The following is an 18,353-nucleotide window of genomic DNA, read 5'->3' on the forward strand; positions in this document are numbered from 1 at the left end:
TGCGATTTTGTTGCGATTGTGATTTTGTAAACTGGGACCGTGATTTCTATCTGTAAGTTTGAATTTTTAGGAGTTGCGATTTGCGATATTGGTGCGAATGTAATTTTGTATGTAATTATTAATTATATTGATTATAAATAAATTGTATTGAACATAAATTTGTGTTCTATTGAAGCATGTTTATTTTATTTCTGTAAGTAAGTAAGTTTTTTTATTTTATTTACCCCCCCCCCCATGGTTCTATCTCAGGGGCCCGCTGCGAAATTCGTAATACAGGGCCCTTTCAATGCTACGCCACTGTCAAGGAGCCTTGGAAAAATATATTTTTTGATCGTCTAATGTTTTTCGTGTCTTGTCCTGGCAGGTTAAAGATGCCCAAATCGTATTTTAATCATATCTCAATTTTTTCAAATGGAACAAGGGTGGCCTATTAGCATATTTAAAAAATGCATTTTTTACGAATAATTTGGTACCACACACTTCGTATTTCGAGTAAAATTATCATTATGAACCGCATGTTACAATTTCAAATAAACCATATGCGAAAATATAAAAGTTGACATTTGATATGTCATTCTATTAAGAGTGTCATTTTCTATCGAATAAAGTAAAACGATACCAAGGGTGTCATTTAAAAATCAAAAGTTGTAGTCATTTCCGGTGAAACAGGAAGTGACCAAAAACAATTGAATACGTCAATCAATCCTAATTTATGTCATATACTAACACACCAAATTTAGTTTTTTTTATCTAAAAAAATAAAAAGTTATAGGGATGTGCCACTTGTGCCAAAGTTATAGGAGACGCACCGGGTAAAATAATAATATTTTTATTATAACGAATTAGAATATAAAATTGTATATGTTATGTCTGCTTATATGGCCTATTGAATAATATAACAGTAATATTGTTTGATGAGTAATACTGGCAACATCATCACTATATCGAGCTGATTGGAAAAATTATTGATTTACCCCTACTAACCTAAGCTAACCCCCCCCCAATTAACTAACCCCTACAAATTAATTAAACTGAAAATTCCGCACCTGTAATTTGTAACCAATCAAAACGTGTTTTTTGAGAAATCACCATGGCAACGGATAAATTTTAGTGAAATTTTTTTCCTTGTGGGCACCCAACAGCGAATTATACTGGAAATTTTTTGACGTTTATAATGACAGAATATCTTTTTGAGAGTCTGATTTTTATTTGTTTACATGATAATTTTGATACATTTCAATTACAAAGCTGAGATGAAAATTTGTAAACTGCTTCCATACGCTTGACTTCGATTTCCTAGTATTCGCGGGTGTCAACTGCTTAATCTCCTGGCGAATATTTTCTTTGCTTTCCTCACCGAAGCGAAACATTTTTTTAAGCCGTGCCGCTATGATGCCGCTTGACAGTTTCGAAACTGAAATAGTTTTTAGGTTTGGGTGTCACTTAGTTATCATAGTAACTAAATAATCAATTCGACCAAAAATCGAAAAATACATTTTAATTATTTGATTTTCAAACACAATTTAGTGTGGAATTTTCTTACTGAATACCACACGAGGTCAAATTAAATCCGGGCATTTTTCTTGCTCATGAATTTTTTTAGAAAATTATCATTCGTCTTCGACTCGGAATAATTTTCAAAATCTTCATAAGCTCGAGAAAATTTCAGGAAATAATTTGACCTCTAGTGGTATTACTAGTCAAAATTAAAAAAAAATGAAAAAAGTTTTTGAAAAATACATTTTCAGATTTTTTCGCGAAGCAAGCCTTAAAACTGACGGAAAAAGAAATAATAAAATCAACAATACCAAAATAAATAAAAAAACTAGTTCATTGCCACACAACCGTAGTACTATTACTCCTACCAACGGTGATCAAATTTCATTCAAAAAACCCACCAGTCGATGCAGAATTACATAATTTCTTCTCAGATCCGCTTGGCATGCACTGATTCTCAAAAATCCGGCACCCCTCTCAAGCCAAACACTCGGTACTACTAAATGTTTATTATATAAAGTACGGCGCCGAAAGCGGGAGTACTCAGTATTGTTTTGCCGATTTTGGCACTAAGATATAAATAAGTAATATAATTTTATTTATTTATTCATAAAGTAGTTAGTGCAGTTTGTGTTTGTTAATAAATTGTTTTAATTCTTTTTGGTAAGTTATTCTAAGTTATGATATAAATATTATAGTAAGTAGCACACGATAAAAGAAGAACAATCATGCCAAAAAAATTTTACGCAAATTTCATCATTTTAAATAAAACTAGCTATACAGGGTGAGTCTTAAAAAAGTGCAAATACTTTTAAGGGTAGTATATTTCGACCCCAGAAACACCTCTATGAGCTTTTTTTCGCGAAAATAGAATTTTTTAAGAAAAATTTGGATTTGCATTCTACATGTATTTGTTAACACAATTTCTGTAAAATATACCGGGAGCGTCTCAAAAGCGGCTCACCCCTGTAACTTTTTTATTTTTTCAGATAAAACAACGATATTTGGTATGTTAGTATATGACATAAATTGGGATTGATTGACCTATTCAATTGTTTTCGGTCACTTCCGGTTTCACCGGAAATTACTACAACGTTTGATTTTTAAATGGCACCCTCGGTATTTTTTTACTTTATTCGATAGAAAATGACACTCTGAATCGAATGACATATCATCTGTCAACTTTTGACATTTTGACATATGGTTTATTTGAAATTGTAACATGCGGTTTATAATGACAATTTAACTCAAAATACCAAATATGTGCCAACTATGTGGTATCAAATTATTCGTAAAAAATGCTTTTTCTAAATATGCTAATGAGCCACCATCGTTCCATTTGAAATAATTGAGATATGATTAAAAATACGATTTGGGCATCTTTTAACCGGCCAGGATAAGACACTAAAAATATTAGACGATCAAATCTATTTTTCCAAGGCTCCTTGAATAAAAATTAATGTTTTTAACACAGCCATGGCAATCTAGATTGAAATTTAAAATAGAATTTGTTTTTGAGTGACTATGTCAAAAATTGACATATGATATGTCATTGGATTCAGAGTGTCATTTTCTATCGAATAAAGTAAAAACATACCGAGGGTTCCATTTAAAAATCAAAAGTTGTAGTCATTTCCGGTGAAACCGGAAGTGACCGAAAACAATTGAATACGTCAATCAATCCCAATTTATGTCATATACTAACATACCAAATCTCGTTGTTTTATCTGAAAAAATAAAAAAGTTATAGGGGGTGAGCCACTTTTGAGACGCCTAAGTTTATCAGTATTTGAAATAGTGTGAAAAACAGACATTTTCAGAAAATTAAACATTTTTGGGCATTGATACATTTTTTGGGAGATTTATACTGTACCAATACCGCCTAGATTAAGAAGGTCCCGAAACTTGAAGTGTGACGTCACCTTGTTAGGCAATTAGATGCACATTGCTTAAAGATTTTTTGGCTATATTTTGCTATTTTTTCCAATTACCTTTTCTGTAATGGTAGTTATTCTAAGGGCTGGCAAAGGTTAGTCTTGGGTCGAGATTTCCGTATGTACTCTTCTTAGTACAATGCGTTTATAATGTACTGAACAAAGAGAGGACAGTAAACACGTTGCCAAACGTATCAAATAAACCGAGAAACTGTGCACATCGCTAAGAGACGTGGAAGGGGATATAGCAGATTTGTAGCAGTTGACCGGTCGACCCAATCAATACCTCTGTCAATACTTAATGTTCTAGGGAAAGGTGTACGTCATGCGTTCAGCTTCACGATTTAATTACGTCTCGTGATACTTAATTTGTTTATTTATTAACGAGTCGTTGTAATTTTCCCTATAGCTTGAATTTTTTTAAGTGCAAGCTAGAAACACTTGCATTTTTGGTAAAAATAAATGGAACTGAGTGGGTGTTCGATAGTGGTCGCGCTATTAGAACTCTGAATTCAAAAATCGATATCTCGAAATCTATTAGAAATAATAGATTGTAGTTTTTTCAAGAACTTTGTTAATATTTCTGCTGTATTTTCTTTGTAGACAGTATGTGAAAATCTTTATCAATAAAAAAATTACACGATTGCTGAAAATTGCTATGCTCTAAAAGTAAATGGATGGATTGTTTACAATTGTTGAATGGAAAAACTAACCTTATCGAATTTTTCTTATGTAAACATATTGTAAAATATCCGATCTTGAAAATAAAAGAAAGTTTCAATATCTAAAGTGGTTCTTGAGTTATGGCCTGTTATGTGTTAAAAAGTCGAGTTTTTAAATAATCGCGATTACTGACGTTTTCTCGTTATAAAAAAATGACACCCTAACGATATCCTTATAATTCCATTTCAGATGCTCAGAAACATGTCTAATAATTTTATCTAGTTGTCTCTTGAAAAAAAAGTCTTTTAAAAATAATCGATTTGCGTTCGTGATTTAACTTTACTTGATAAGGAAAGGCGTATCGGCAACGCCGCAACAGCACACCGTCGCACGTCGCGTCGGTCGGTCGCATTTCTCTCACTCCGACTTAATAAGATCCCTATGCGATTTACTTGCACACATGTAAATGCCGACCCAAAAGTAACAATTGCCAGCACGGTATAACCTAGGTGGCGTTAACTTCTGTTTCGTACCTTGGTCAGAGTTTTTAGGGTTCCGTACTCAAAGGGTAAAACCGGAAACCCAATTACTAAGACTTGTCCTGTCCGTCCTTGTGAACGCCACTGAATTCTACGCAAAAAACTCTATGGGTTTTCAACTTTTGGATAAGTTATAAGATAACCGAGATATGAGAGAAGTTGAAAAATGTAACAGTTCCAAATTCGCCTTGTATTTCAGGAACTGATTGAGGCTGGAATAAATCTGTGTGTAGCTTTAGTTTCATAAAAAAAGTACTACAGTGAGCCATAAATGAAAAACCCTGTAAAGCACACGAAAATGGAACAACCTGTACAAAATAAATCGAAAAAATTGCTATAAATACCGATATAATCCTTAGAGAACTGTATGGTGCTGTATATGCTCGACATAGTCAGTTACAGAAATGATGACTAAACTCTTGAGCTGTACTTGAATCCATCCTTCTTAAAGAAAGTGACTGAAATAAGCGTGGGGTTGGTATATTAACGAAAGTTAGAGAGAGGAATTTGGCAGTAGAGTGTTTTTCGTGTGCGAGTTTATTTTGATTTTTTATGAAAATAAATTAGAGTTTTACATGTAAGTCATGCAATACTATATTATCATACTCAATTATACAGTTATCAGAATCAACTTATTAAGTTATTTAACTTTTTTTTAATTAACTATACTATAACTAACTAAAATAAAAAAGCAAATTATTTGATTTAAATGAAAACGGAGGTCTATTAGTTTGATACTGGCAAAACCAAATAAGAAAAAAAAGCAAATCAAATAATACACAGTATGTTCCTGGAAAAAGAACGCATCTTCATAAAAAACAGCTTGTTCTAAAATGGTTAATCCCGTTTATACTTTTCTAAATTTCCATACCGTTTTAGAGAAAAATTTAAAAAAAAACATGAAAATTATATTTGAATTTCTTCTAAAAAATAATTCTAAATAATAATTTTTGATTTTATAGAAAACAATGTTCATTAAAATGTTGTATCCTATGTTATAGGGCTTGTTTCTCTCTGCAATTTCCTGTTTCACAATGTACTGTTTGTGTCCGGGAAGGGTTCATAGTTTCATAGTTTTTGATTTTCGAAAGAAATCAGTACATGTATATTATTTCGTATATTTTTCATTTTATTGATTTTATGGAAAGCACTGTTCATTAAAATGTTGTATCCTATGTTATAGGGCTTGTTTCTCTCTACAATTTCCTCTTTCACAATGTACCGTTTGTGTCCGGGAAGGGTTAATAGTTTCATAGTTGTCGATTTTCGAAAGAAATCAGTACATGTATATTATTTCGTATATTTTTCATTTTATTGATTTTATGGTAAGCACTGTTCATTAAAATGTTGTATCCTATGTTATAGGGCTTGTTTCTCTCTACAATTTCCTGTTTCACAATGTACCGTTTGTGTCCGGGAAGGGTTCATAGTTTCATAGTTGTCGATTTTTGAAAGAAATCAGTACATGTATATTATTTCGTATATTTTTTATTTTGTTGATTTTATGGAAAGTACTGTTCATTAAAATGTTGTATCCTATGTTATAGGGCTTGTTTCTCTCTACAATTTCCTGTTTCACAATGTACCGTTTGTGTCCGGGACGGGATCACAGTTTCATAGTTGTCGATTTTCGAAAGAAATCAGTACATGTATATTATTTCGTATATTTTTCATTTTATTGATTTTATGGAAAGCACTGTTCATTAAAATGTTGTATCCTATGTTATAGGGCTTGTTTCTCTCTACAATTTCCTGTCTCACAATGTACTGTTTGTGTCCGGGAAGGGTTCATAGTTTCATAGTTTTCGATTTTCGAAAGAAATCAGTATATGTATATAATTTCGTATATTTTTCATTTTATTGATTTTATGGAAAGCACTGTTCGTTAAAATGTTGTATCCTATGTTATAGGGCTTGTTTCTCTCTACAATTTCCTGTTTCACAATGTACCGTTTGTGTCCGGGAAGGGTTCATAGTTTCATAGTTGTCGATTTTCGAAAGAAATCAGTACATGTATTTAGTTCAATGCTACGGAAATGGAGATAGTAGTTATCAGAAAATGTGATACTTTAACAACGGCAAAAAATATGACTTTAATCAAAATTAATAATAACCATCTATCAAAGAATGATATCGAAATTGTATTACTTGATATTACAATAGAAACACGTCTTGATTTTTAGGACTTTTTAGAATAAATTCAACCATATATATTTTCATGTTTTCTTTTTAATTTTCAACAATCTATAACAAGCAAACATTTTTATGAAAAATGCATGAAGTTTTTTGAAAAACAATTTTTTTTTGATCAGTCATTATGCCGGTATGATGTCCGTCCCCGAGATTTGTCCATCAAATGGTCCGTCATTCAGCAATGTTTGTCAATTAAATTCAATGAATTCAAAATTATGTTACCGTAGAAAAAAAGTGGAAGCAAAATGATACTAAATAGATATAAAATGAATGGAGGTTTCACAGCATTTTTCTTTGGAAACAATTTCCAACTTTAATAAAGCTTATAAAGAAAAGGTATTTACAGTTGTCAATAAGTTGTAGTCCAAGTCCGTCAATATGTAATTTTTCGTATACGCTTCACAAGTAAACGTAAAAGGTAAAATAAAATAATTTACACACTTATTATTTTTATCTAAGATACAATTTTCCATTGTATGTAAATAACTGAAGCAAAACAAGAAAGAAAGGACGATACTGGGTTAGAGTGAAAGTAATTTTATCTGAAATATCAACTAAAAACACCATTTCTTTTGGTTGAAATTTAATTACAAGTTATATAGATTGGAAAATTGAAATTTCAACATGTATATGCAATTTATTGCCTGTTTTCTGAAAGAAAAGAAAATATATTCACCCACTATGGTTTTTATATAATAATTATCACAATTAGCACCTCAAATTTCTATCATTTAATGTGATTATAACATGTATTTCACAGTGAATATAAACATAGCAAATCTTATGTAAATGTTTCATGATTAAATAATAGAATAGATATACAGGGTGATTCACGATATTCGAGGCGAGATTATTATAGCTAAATAATAAGATTTTTAAAAATGTTGAAGTGAGAGTTTAAAAAAGTAAGAAATCAAAAGTGTATTGTTTTATAAGCTAAATATTAGGGTTTCTCTATGGATAGAGATATTAAGATTAATTGTATTTTTGTATTTTAATTGTATTTTTTAGATATTGTGAATGATCGTAAACTGAAAAGTATACATTCAATATTAAATTTTGCAATAGCTGATCCGGTCACAACCAGTCGCCCACCAAAATGTCCGTTTTAAGCAAACAAACGCGAAAAAAGTGAAATTGGTGAAAATCGCTCATGAAAACTTTTCAAATTTGACGCCCTGTTGTTTCATTAATCCTATTCATTTTTGTTTTGGTCATTGGCGTAGGCGTATTATTATTATGAGAGGAAATAATTGCCACGAAAAAGTAGCACGTTAACCTTGAGTCTTACTCTCACTTTCTTCCAATCGTGATGCTTTCTACACATCAATATTCGCGAAGAAGACGCGATTCCTTGGTTTTGATGATGTCATACCATGGTATAAGCACGTACTTTGTTATTCTATAGCTCGAGGTCCTTATTTTAGATTATGTGGACACTCGATTTTTATGTAATACAATTATCGATTGATTATACCATACGAAGAAAAAAAAAGGCGTCAAAGACGGCTGGGGAATGACAATCAATGAAAATTTTGGGAAGGTCAAGGCCTAGACGTAAATTACTGGGCCCTCTTTTTTATTTTTTAAGGGCACTTACCGCCAGTTACCTTTGAAACGTCAAACAAAACTGTCAAACTTAGCATCCTAGCATAGATAAAAGAAAATAATCTACTATTAAGATAAGATAGATATGAAACTTAATAGTAAAATTTTGGGTTAAAGTGCCCCTCCGTGTTTTAAGTAGAGACTACGTTTTACCCAGCGCCTTCGCCTTTTCTGCTGTAAATGTTTTTTATGTTTATATTTGAAATCAAAGGATTTATTTTTAAAGTTACACTGATATATTAGTATATCAGGGTAACTTTAATAAAACATAAGAATATATATATTTTACAGTTTATTTTTTTATTTATTTTACAGAGTTTCATGTAAATGATCGTAAGTCAACGTAAGTCGAACTAAGTCGACTGGCTGTCTAATGAATAGACCGAGATTTATAGATTTTAAAGTGAATGAAAAAAAAAATCAAACAACGAATACATACCATATATTTTTCTTTTATCTAAGATACATACCTTATCGTCTTTTGGAAACACGTGCATTTTTGCAGTTTCGTTAGTTTCTTTGCAAGATGCAACACAACAAGAAAACACCATTTTTACAGTTAATAAATAATAAAACTATTTCTGACTATGATATTTAAAATTTTGATAGATAGAAAATTAAATAACAAACCGGTACTTGCTAGTGATGGGTTGTTATTTAACTATCTGTTATTTTATAACAATTATTTAGAAATAACATAACGCAACCGTTACTGCTTTTAAAAAATAACAGATATAAAATAACGACACGCAGAGATCGAGTGTTCGTGAAACGAAGTCGGCGCTCTGCACCGCCACGAAATTCGATGCTGCTCGAAACAATTCCAAAAACCAACTAGTATGGATGGAAAACCTATTATTTCGACAACCATCGATACAGGCGGCGAGATACAACGGACAACGGAGTGGGGTATGCGCTACGGCGCGGCGCGTCGTGTTGGGCTGACAACAGCTTAAAAATAATAGGATATAAAAGAAGCAGCTTTTTTGAAACAGTTGCGGGCATAACGCCTGGCTGTCGAGATAACAGGAGTGGGAAATGAGCGCTGCTGCATCGATCGATTGTCGATGGAGGCTCGCAACGGGTTGGAGAATAACGCATCAGTTGTTTTAGCTATGTTGTTTTTTTACCTGTTACGAGCATAACAGAACGGCGTTCGAGATAATCGGAGGTTTGAAACAGGTTGGAGAATAACGCGTCAGTTGTTTTAGATACATATTGTTTTTCAACCTGTTACGAGCATAACGGGCGGAGGTCGAGATATTATGGCGCTGTATGTTTCAAATACTTTGTTATTAAGTTTCAATATTTAAGTATTTATTTATTCTAAAAAATTTTCAGAATAATATTTTAAGATTTTTAAAATGTATACAGGGTGTTTTGAAAAAAATCTGGTCATTGATTAATCACGATCCTGCTTAAAGCCCTTGACGTAAAAAGCTGATTTTTGGAAAACGGATTGACTTTAGGTGTAGAGGTGCGATAAGAAGGGATTTTTCGAAACTCAAATTCTAAGGGGTGAAACCACCCTCAAATATTAGAATATTTTTATTTAAAAACTGGTGAGTTTTCGAAAAACTCTTAAACACGTATATTTTATTTTGTTGTTTTACATATTTTGAGATTTTTACAAAATATATACAGCGTGTTTCATGAAATATGACCACTGAGTAATCACTATTCTGCTTAAACTGCTTGACGTTTAAAGCTGATTTTTGGTAAACGGATTGACTGTGGGGTGTAGAGGTGCGATAAGGAGGGGTTTCTCAAATCTCAAATTCCAAGAGGGTGAAAACGCCCCTCAAATATTACAATATTTATTATTTAAAAAACGGTTAGTCTTTCGGGAAAATGATTGGACACGTATAATTTATTTTGTTTTTATATATTTTGAAATTTTTTAAAAAATAATACAGGGTGTTCCAAAAGTTGAGTAATTGATTAACTACGATTCTGCTTAAACTTCTCGACGTTTAAAAGCATATTTTTGGCAAATGTGAGAAAATTTTATCCAGTTTGTATGTTAGAAGAGGAGGCGTAGGTAGATCGGAATTTATAGATATAGACAGTGGCGGTATTTTTGCTTTTTTATATCGCAATTTGTAAACAGCGCTTATTTGTAAACAACCCCGTTTTTAGAGACGTATTTTAGATAACAATCGATATTTAGAAATGTTATGACACCCTGGAAATACTACCACCGAGCATGTCATTGTTGCAACTGCGTTAATACGCCTGGCGGTGACCGCCTCATATTCTTTCAGATATTTAGCAATAAAATAAAGAAACCTGTTATTTTTAAGCTGTTATTTTAAGCTGTTTTTTATAAATAACTATAACAGTTTCAACTGTTATCTAAAAATAACAGTTTTGCCCATCACTAGTACTTGCAGACGCAGGCCCAAATTCAATAAAAATCAAAGTTTTTCCTGCGAAAATCGGGCTTATTTCAATGACACAATTCACTGAAAAGGTATTTTTTGATTTATCAGCAATCATTGGCAAGTTGACAATATACAGGGTATTTTCTAATTAGTCTAAAAAAATTGTGTTGTGATTCCTCATGTGTTCTTTAAACAATTTTTATATAACTATTGGGTCTACGAGTACTTCCTTTCTGATCTACAGACTGTTAAAAATTTTAAAAAAAATCGATTTTTTTTGCTTAACATAAATGGTACACCACTGCTTTTTTAAAGAAAATATATTTTTCTTGACTGGCCATCCTTTTTCACCAAGATTGATCTTTTGAGTTTTTCTTGCTCATCAAACGGTTGTCGAGAAAAAAATAAATATACTTATTAAGAGCCCGCCTTAATCCGTTTTCTAACGATTTTTTATTTTTTAGATTAATTAGGAAACACCCTTTATATGCATATCACAGACAACCAAATAAACTAGTAACCTCTAAAAATTATTTTTCCTACCACTAGCGACATACCGTGTTTTTAGTGTGTACTAAATTATTTTATCAAAATTTCACCATTTAATTTTCCAGGCAATGGCATACTAGTCAAATCTATTTTCCCCTTTGTGTTCATACAAATACCATACGATCGAAAAAAAAACGTCGTCAAAGTAAGCTTGGAAATGAACATCGCTGTCATTTTATATGTAAAATTATATGGTAAATCTTATCGGATGTTATTTTCAAGCAAACTTGGCACCGCTTTTTTTTAAATTATAGGGTATTAAATAGATATCAATACTACCATAACTTTCTCTTAAAATTTTATACATTTTATAACCTATGTTTCATTGAAGAAATTAGAAACTAAGCCTATTTTTCCTAAATAAATACTATTACTAAATAAATAGAGGATGATCTTAAATAAATGCACAAAGATTTTGTCTTTAAATTTTCAGAAACAGTAGATTTTTTTCTGTATTTTCATTCCTTTAAATTTATATACTTCCAATGTTACCGTATTATCAAGATATTTTTTAACTACAAATTAAGAAAAATCTTTTTTTTAATTACAAAATGTTCAACTTTTTTTTACGCAAATGTCTCATAGACATGTTCATGGGATCGAAATATACCACCCCTAAATATGTGCATATTTAAGACCCTGTATAGTCTATTTTATCAAATTTATTCTTTTTTTGTTTTTTCGTTACAGAATAATGAAGACTGTCTTAGCCCCCTGGGTCATATTATTATTTTACGCCTGTACCACATCAGCACAAGAAAGATCATGGTCATGGAACGATCAAAACAAAAACAACCAGCCTCTTACAGACGAATCCATCGACTTAACACCAGCAGAAAGCGTGAATGTACAACAAAGCAGTCAACTGAACAGCACTGATGCAGAAAAGGTACCTGAATTCACCGTAAAATATCTTAATTAGTTAACTACACCTTAGATCATGTAACAAATAGATAAGTCCTTTCCTTAAAAGGTTGTTGTCATAGATAAAAGACTTACAATATTAAATAGATAGGCAACTTATAATACATTTCAATTTTATTATACAAGGGCACCTCTGGTAGTCGGAGGAAGAAATACTAAGGGAAGAGAGGGGTGCAGGGAAGGAGGGTTGTTTTAATTAATTTAAAATAAATTTAAACATACATGTAAGAATACTTTATGTGCTTTTAATTAGGTCGAACATGGTATAAACGATAAATCAACTTAATTAAAAGCATACAAAGTGTTCTTATATATCGGATATTAATTAAAAAAATATTAAAAAGACGTAATAGTATATATTAAGTTCTTACAGTTATAATTTAATCTTTGGCGGTTTTCAGCAAATAGCAGGCAGTTTTACATAATTTTCCTCCCTTTGAAGTGAATTGGAAACGGCTATATAATTTTGGTGTAGGCAAGATTCCCAGTTTGTTTCCGTTTGAGACCTCAAATAATAAAAACAAATTAAATCAGATTTAATCATCTGCTGATCATGCTAATATAACGCAACGCGCGTCCTTAATTCCTTACATGCACCGTAAAAAAATAAATAACTGTTCAGCAAGTAGCATTTATTAGCAGTGCTAATTAAAAAAATCTATAACTGTAAGTAGATATATTTTATTTACTTACCATTGTATCCTTCGGAAACCCGGTGTACAACAATTAAACTCCATGATAAAAAATAACTAGAGTCTATACAAAACACAAATTGTCCTACCATTTTTAAAAAAACATTGCCTAAAACAGAATACTGCCAAAAAATCTGAAGGAATTTAATTTTACAATAATTCGACATATCAAAACGAAATCAAACTATAAAATCACAACTGATCACAACAAAAGCGTCTCTGAGTGTCTCGTGTCAGTTAAAAATCAAATTTTATTATTGTCAGACTTGGACATTTGCATTGTTGATTGACAGTTTTAATATTTTGCGCCTCTGCATCTTGGAGGAAAAACTATTTTTAATGAACTGTCATTTCCATTTAAGTTTCCCAGCCATGGTTGATGTCAACATTAACCGCGATCGTGTCTCTCGACTTCTTCTTAAAGTGCCGTGCAGATTCCTGCGTAGTCGTTCGTCTTTTTCTTCCTCATCAGATGGTTCTATTAACTGCAGCGACTTGGAGTGCTTGGAAGTCCTGTATGCCTGTCCAATGACGAATATTTCTCAGCCAGGATAGCTTCCTTCGGCCTATTCCCCTTTCGCCCCCCTCTATTTTACGTTATATAAGTATAGCGTTCTCCACGTAGTATGTGTCCCAAATAGGCTATATTTTCCTCTTCTTGATGATTTCGAAGAGTTCACGTTCTTCTAGACCAGCTCTTCTGAGAATGTCTTCATTACTCACGCGGTCGACCCAGAGCACTTTTAGCATTCGTCGTAGGGTCCACATTTCGAAGGCTTCAATTCGGTTTATTGTTGCTACCTTCAGTGTCCATGCTTCCACACCATATAATAAAACGGACCAGACATAGCACTTCACCATTCTGTATCTAAGGCCGAAGTTCAAGTTCCTATCTGTAAGAAATCTTCGCAGTCTCAGAAAAGTAGATCTTGCTTATTCGATCCTAAAATATACAGGGCATTCCATTTAAATTAAAGAAGTTATTGCCGTTTGAAGCTAATAGTTATTTAAAATAAATTTTTAGACACTCTGTATAAGGTAATATTATTTTTATTATTGCAACACAATAACTGATCAATAAATAAACTTCATTAAATATTTAGTATTAAAAACATTGATACCCTTGGAGAAATGAAGCTTTAAAATTTTTACTGCAATTTCACAAAATTGAAAATATTTCAAAAACGGTGAGGTTTAAGTATAATAAACCTCTATTTTAATCGTAGAAACTAAAAATGTAATAATATACAGGGTGTTCCATTTAAAAAAATACAACTTTGATATTTTTTATTTATTTGGGACACTCTGTATCTTGTAAAAATATTTTTAAATTGTAGCTCTATTAGTCCTTCAACGAACCCCAAACTTACAATTTGTAAAAATCTCATAGATTAGCTACAATACTCCGTGTCGTATGTGGTGAACAACCCTGTAGATTTTAGAATTAACCCAACAAGTTCGTTTGTAGAACGTCAAAACTAGTGGTAGTAATTAGATAAAGACAACGTTTAGTAAGATATCTTTTAAATAGCAAAGACAAGCTCACGACCACACAGAAAGCGTTTTTTGTGTTTTTAGCGTGAAGCGTCTTTAGCGACTAAAACAAAATAACAGGATTATATAGGAGCGGCCACACCAAAAGCGTGTAGCGTTCGGCGTGTCTCGCAAAAAACGCAAATGAAAACAAATCAGTTTGTTTTCTGTAGCGTCTTTAGCGTTTTCTAAGATGAGATCCCGTCATAGGCGGATGTTATATTTAATAATACAATAAAAATAAATTAAATAGTATGCATCTTTTTTGATTTTAGGGTATTATCTAACTAATTTGAAGGAAATGTTTGAAAAAGTGTAGTTTGAAATTTTGAAAAAGTAATAAATTAAAGGAATATTTTCTTACGCGTAAAAATAGTTTTTTATGCGTAAAAAGTGTTTTTTTCTGCGTAAATAAGGTTTTTTAACAGAAACAAATAGTTTTTGACACGTAAAAATAGTTGTTTCCATGTAACCAATAGTTTTTTACACGTAAAAAATATTTTTTTTGCGTAACAAAAGGTTTTTTACCATAAACAATAAGCGTAAAAAAATATTTTTTTACGTGTAACAAATAGTTTTTTTCACGTAAAAAAATTTTTTTTTAGTAAAAAGTTTTTTTACCAGAAACAATAAGTTTTTGACGCGTAAAATTTAGTTTTTTGCGTGTAACAAATAGTTTTTTACGTGTAGCAAATAGTTTTTTACACGTAAAAAATATTTTTTTTTGCGTAAGAAAGGTTTTCTAACAGAAACATTAAGTTTTTGACGCGTAAAAATTAGTATTTTACGTGTAACAAATAGATTTTTACACGTAACAAATAGATCTATATGCGTAAAAAATAGTATAGTTTTCTGCCAATAACAAATAGTTTTATACGCGTAAAAATAGTTTTTTACGTGTAACAGTTTTATTCGCGTAAAATAATAAAAATTGTTTTTTACGTGTAACAAATGTTTTTTTTATACGTAATAATTTGATTCACTTTTACAAAATTTGTATTAAAATATCAATATTTTTGATAAACACGTGGACTACTCACAAATACACGTCGCGTCACTACGTATTTCTAAGCCGTTAACACGTTTCGTTATAACGAGCACGGGTGTCAGAGCCGTCTCACTAGCTCGTATGTCACAGCCTTGAATTTTTACTCCCAGCGCGCGTAAAGAAGTTTCACCCCAAAATGTTTCATAAATCATGTCCTAAAATTGCATTAGCAACTATAAATATTTACTATTCTATTATATAATTATAATTATAATTATAATTATTTATTATATTATAATTATTATAACAAGTACTACTAACCACAACACTACAACATAAAAAAACTATACACATATAAATTAAAATTCGTAAAATAAATGGCAAATAATAATTATTATTTTTACACACACCACTGGCACTAGCAGTAGATTGTGTTTGTCTCCGAATATATGACCCGGCCCGTCCACAATTCAATCCCAGCATCTTTTATCTTCGTCTCTTCAACGCTAACGGCGCCGATCTCGCGTATCCCTTTCTCACAGGATTGATTGTTGGACGGGCCCGGAATCCACGAGCTTGAGACGTTACTAATTGACATCTTGATAGAAACTGCAGACCTGCCGCGTCTTTTGCGTGTTTTTAATAGACACAAATTGAAAAAAGCGCTTAAAACGGTAAAATCGCAAAAAGCAAGCGCTAAAAACGCAAAAAACGCAAAACGCTAAAAACGCTTTCTGTGTGACCGTGGGCTTAAAGTTTGAAACTTAGCAAGCATGTGTAAGCTTGCACAGCAGAACATTTTTTTCGAAGCTTATTAATCACTCTGTATATTATTATAGGTTATCGAGGACATTCTAGTGTCCACTAGACAAGGTCGAGCCCTCCAAGGCTACGACGAGGTCTACAGCGACCCAAACGTCCAGGAAGTGCTCCAAAAAGGTGATGAAGGCGAAGCCAGGAACATCATCAAAGACAGGTTATGTTACCTGGGCCTCGTGCAATGCGACGAGGAAATCGAAGGTAAAAGACCCTACATCACGCCGGAAGAACTCATCTACGCCCAGCCAGTCGCCATCAACCCTGTAGGTCGTCCTATCCCCACCATTCCAGTCAAGGGTGTCAAAGGAGGGTATGGTCCACCTAAACCAGTTGGTATTCCTCATGGTACGAAATTTGGTCCTCCGCCACAAGGTTTGGGACAGTACCCTGGAGGCAAGTACCCCCCTCCTGGATTTTCGGTGAATAAACCTCCTAGAAGAGGTTATGGACCTGTACCTGGTGTTAACAATTTGGGAGGCAGCAAACCTCCATACTATGGTGGCATTGGAGGTCCTGTGAATAAACCTCCATTTTTAGCGGGTAAGGAAACATCAAATAATTGATTAGAAGTAATAAAAAAATGAATTTTATTAAATCTAATAAGTTATTCAGTTAATCTCGTTTTTTGCAACGGCTGTTAAGCTGCTTCGGTATCTTGTACACTTCGCATTACAAGATGTTCTAAAAAGAACAATTTTCGACTGCAAGGTCTGCCAATACAACATTTTAAGCTAAAATATCACAACACAATTCACTTCAACCAAAAACTCGTAATACAAAACTTAACTGCCAAAGCTAATCAAAATATCAGTAAATAAATATGGCAACTAGGCATTTTTTACAACAGAGCTACTGCCTAAATCGCCAGCGGGAAATTTACATTATACAGGGTGGTCCGAACTGTATTTCGGAAACTTCTCCAACATATTCTGCAGATCAAAATAAGTAAAAAAGTTTGTATAAATATATGCCCTAAAATGCTTAGTTTCGGAGATACAGGGTGTAGAAGTTTCATTTTTATGAAAAAGTTTTATTTTTACTTTATTTTGCTTTTCTATTTAAACATTTTTTACGTAAAAAATCACGGAAATGTATATTTTTTCACTAAGTAGTTTTATACAGGTACGGACGAGAAGTTATTACTCTTCAAACCAGTGAAAAAGTTAAGTATGTGGCGCCCTCTACAAGTAGGAGTCATATTGACATGCGAAGAACATGCGATGAATCAAATTTCTCATGTCGAGGAAATTGAACCAAACCAATCCAAACTCCCAGACCTCCATTTTCATCCAAATATTAACGTTACTTCAGAAATAATTTGAAAAAAATCGAAATAAAAATGAAACTTATACACCCTGTATTTCCGAAACTAAGCATTTTAGGACATACATTTATAAGATTTTTTTTTTTTATTTTTATCTGCAAAATATGCTGCCAAAGTTTCCGGAATAGAGTTCGGACCTACAGGGTGTCCTAGAAATAAGTGCAATTATTTGAAAGGGTGGAGGATCTCGATAAAAGAAACATATTTTCTCTTTATCGTTTTTCAAATAGGTCCAAAACAACGAAATTATTTTACTTTGAAAATTTACAAAAAAAAACGATTTTTTGCTAAAATTTTGAGAACCACTGGATCTTTTCTGGATTTTCTTTCTTGTAAATTTAATCTAATACCTATGTTGCCATATTATCAAGAAATTATGATTTTTAACTAAAAACTAAAAAAAAATTCCAAAAAAATTTTCAAAAAATATCGAATTTGTACTAGTAATACCACTAGAGGTCAAATTATTTCCGGAAATGTTTTCGAGCTCATGAATATTTTGAAAATTATATTATAATTTTCTAAAAATATTCATGAGCGAGAAAAAATGTCGGGATTTAATTTGACCTCGTGTGGTAAGAAAATTCCACACCAAATTGTGTTTGAAAATCAAATAATTAAAAAGTATTTTTTGATTTTTGGTCGAATTGATTATTTAGTTACTATGACAACTAAGTGACACCCAAACCTAAAAACTATTTTCAAT

The 18,353-nt window shown here is 32.1% G+C and overlaps 1 protein-coding gene across 2 annotated transcripts in view; it reads left to right on the forward strand.

The window, feature by feature from the left end:
- Positions 1-2,032: 2,032 nt before the first annotated feature.
- Positions 2,033-18,353, forward strand: part of LOC115889919 — a 28,509-nt gene continuing 12,188 nt past the window's right edge. The window contains exons 1-3 of one of the 2 annotated variants that reach the window (XM_030910014.1): positions 2,033-2,160; positions 12,058-12,256; positions 16,344-16,863. In XM_030910014.1, the coding sequence (XP_030765874.1) occupies positions 12,062-12,256; positions 16,344-16,863 (715 nt within the window). In that variant the 5' untranslated portion in view covers positions 2,033-2,160; positions 12,058-12,061. Of the gene's footprint in view, positions 2,161-5,130; positions 5,211-12,057; positions 12,257-16,343; positions 16,864-18,353 lie in introns of those variants that run through there. The other variant, XM_030910015.1, reaches the window with a different exon arrangement.

Source organism: Sitophilus oryzae, unplaced genomic scaffold (assembly GCF_002938485.1).
Source record: "Sitophilus oryzae breed Bouriz unplaced genomic scaffold, Soryzae_2.0 scaffold_857_pilon_pilon, whole genome shotgun sequence".
Lineage (NCBI taxonomy): Eukaryota > Metazoa > Arthropoda > Insecta > Coleoptera > Curculionidae > Sitophilus > Sitophilus oryzae.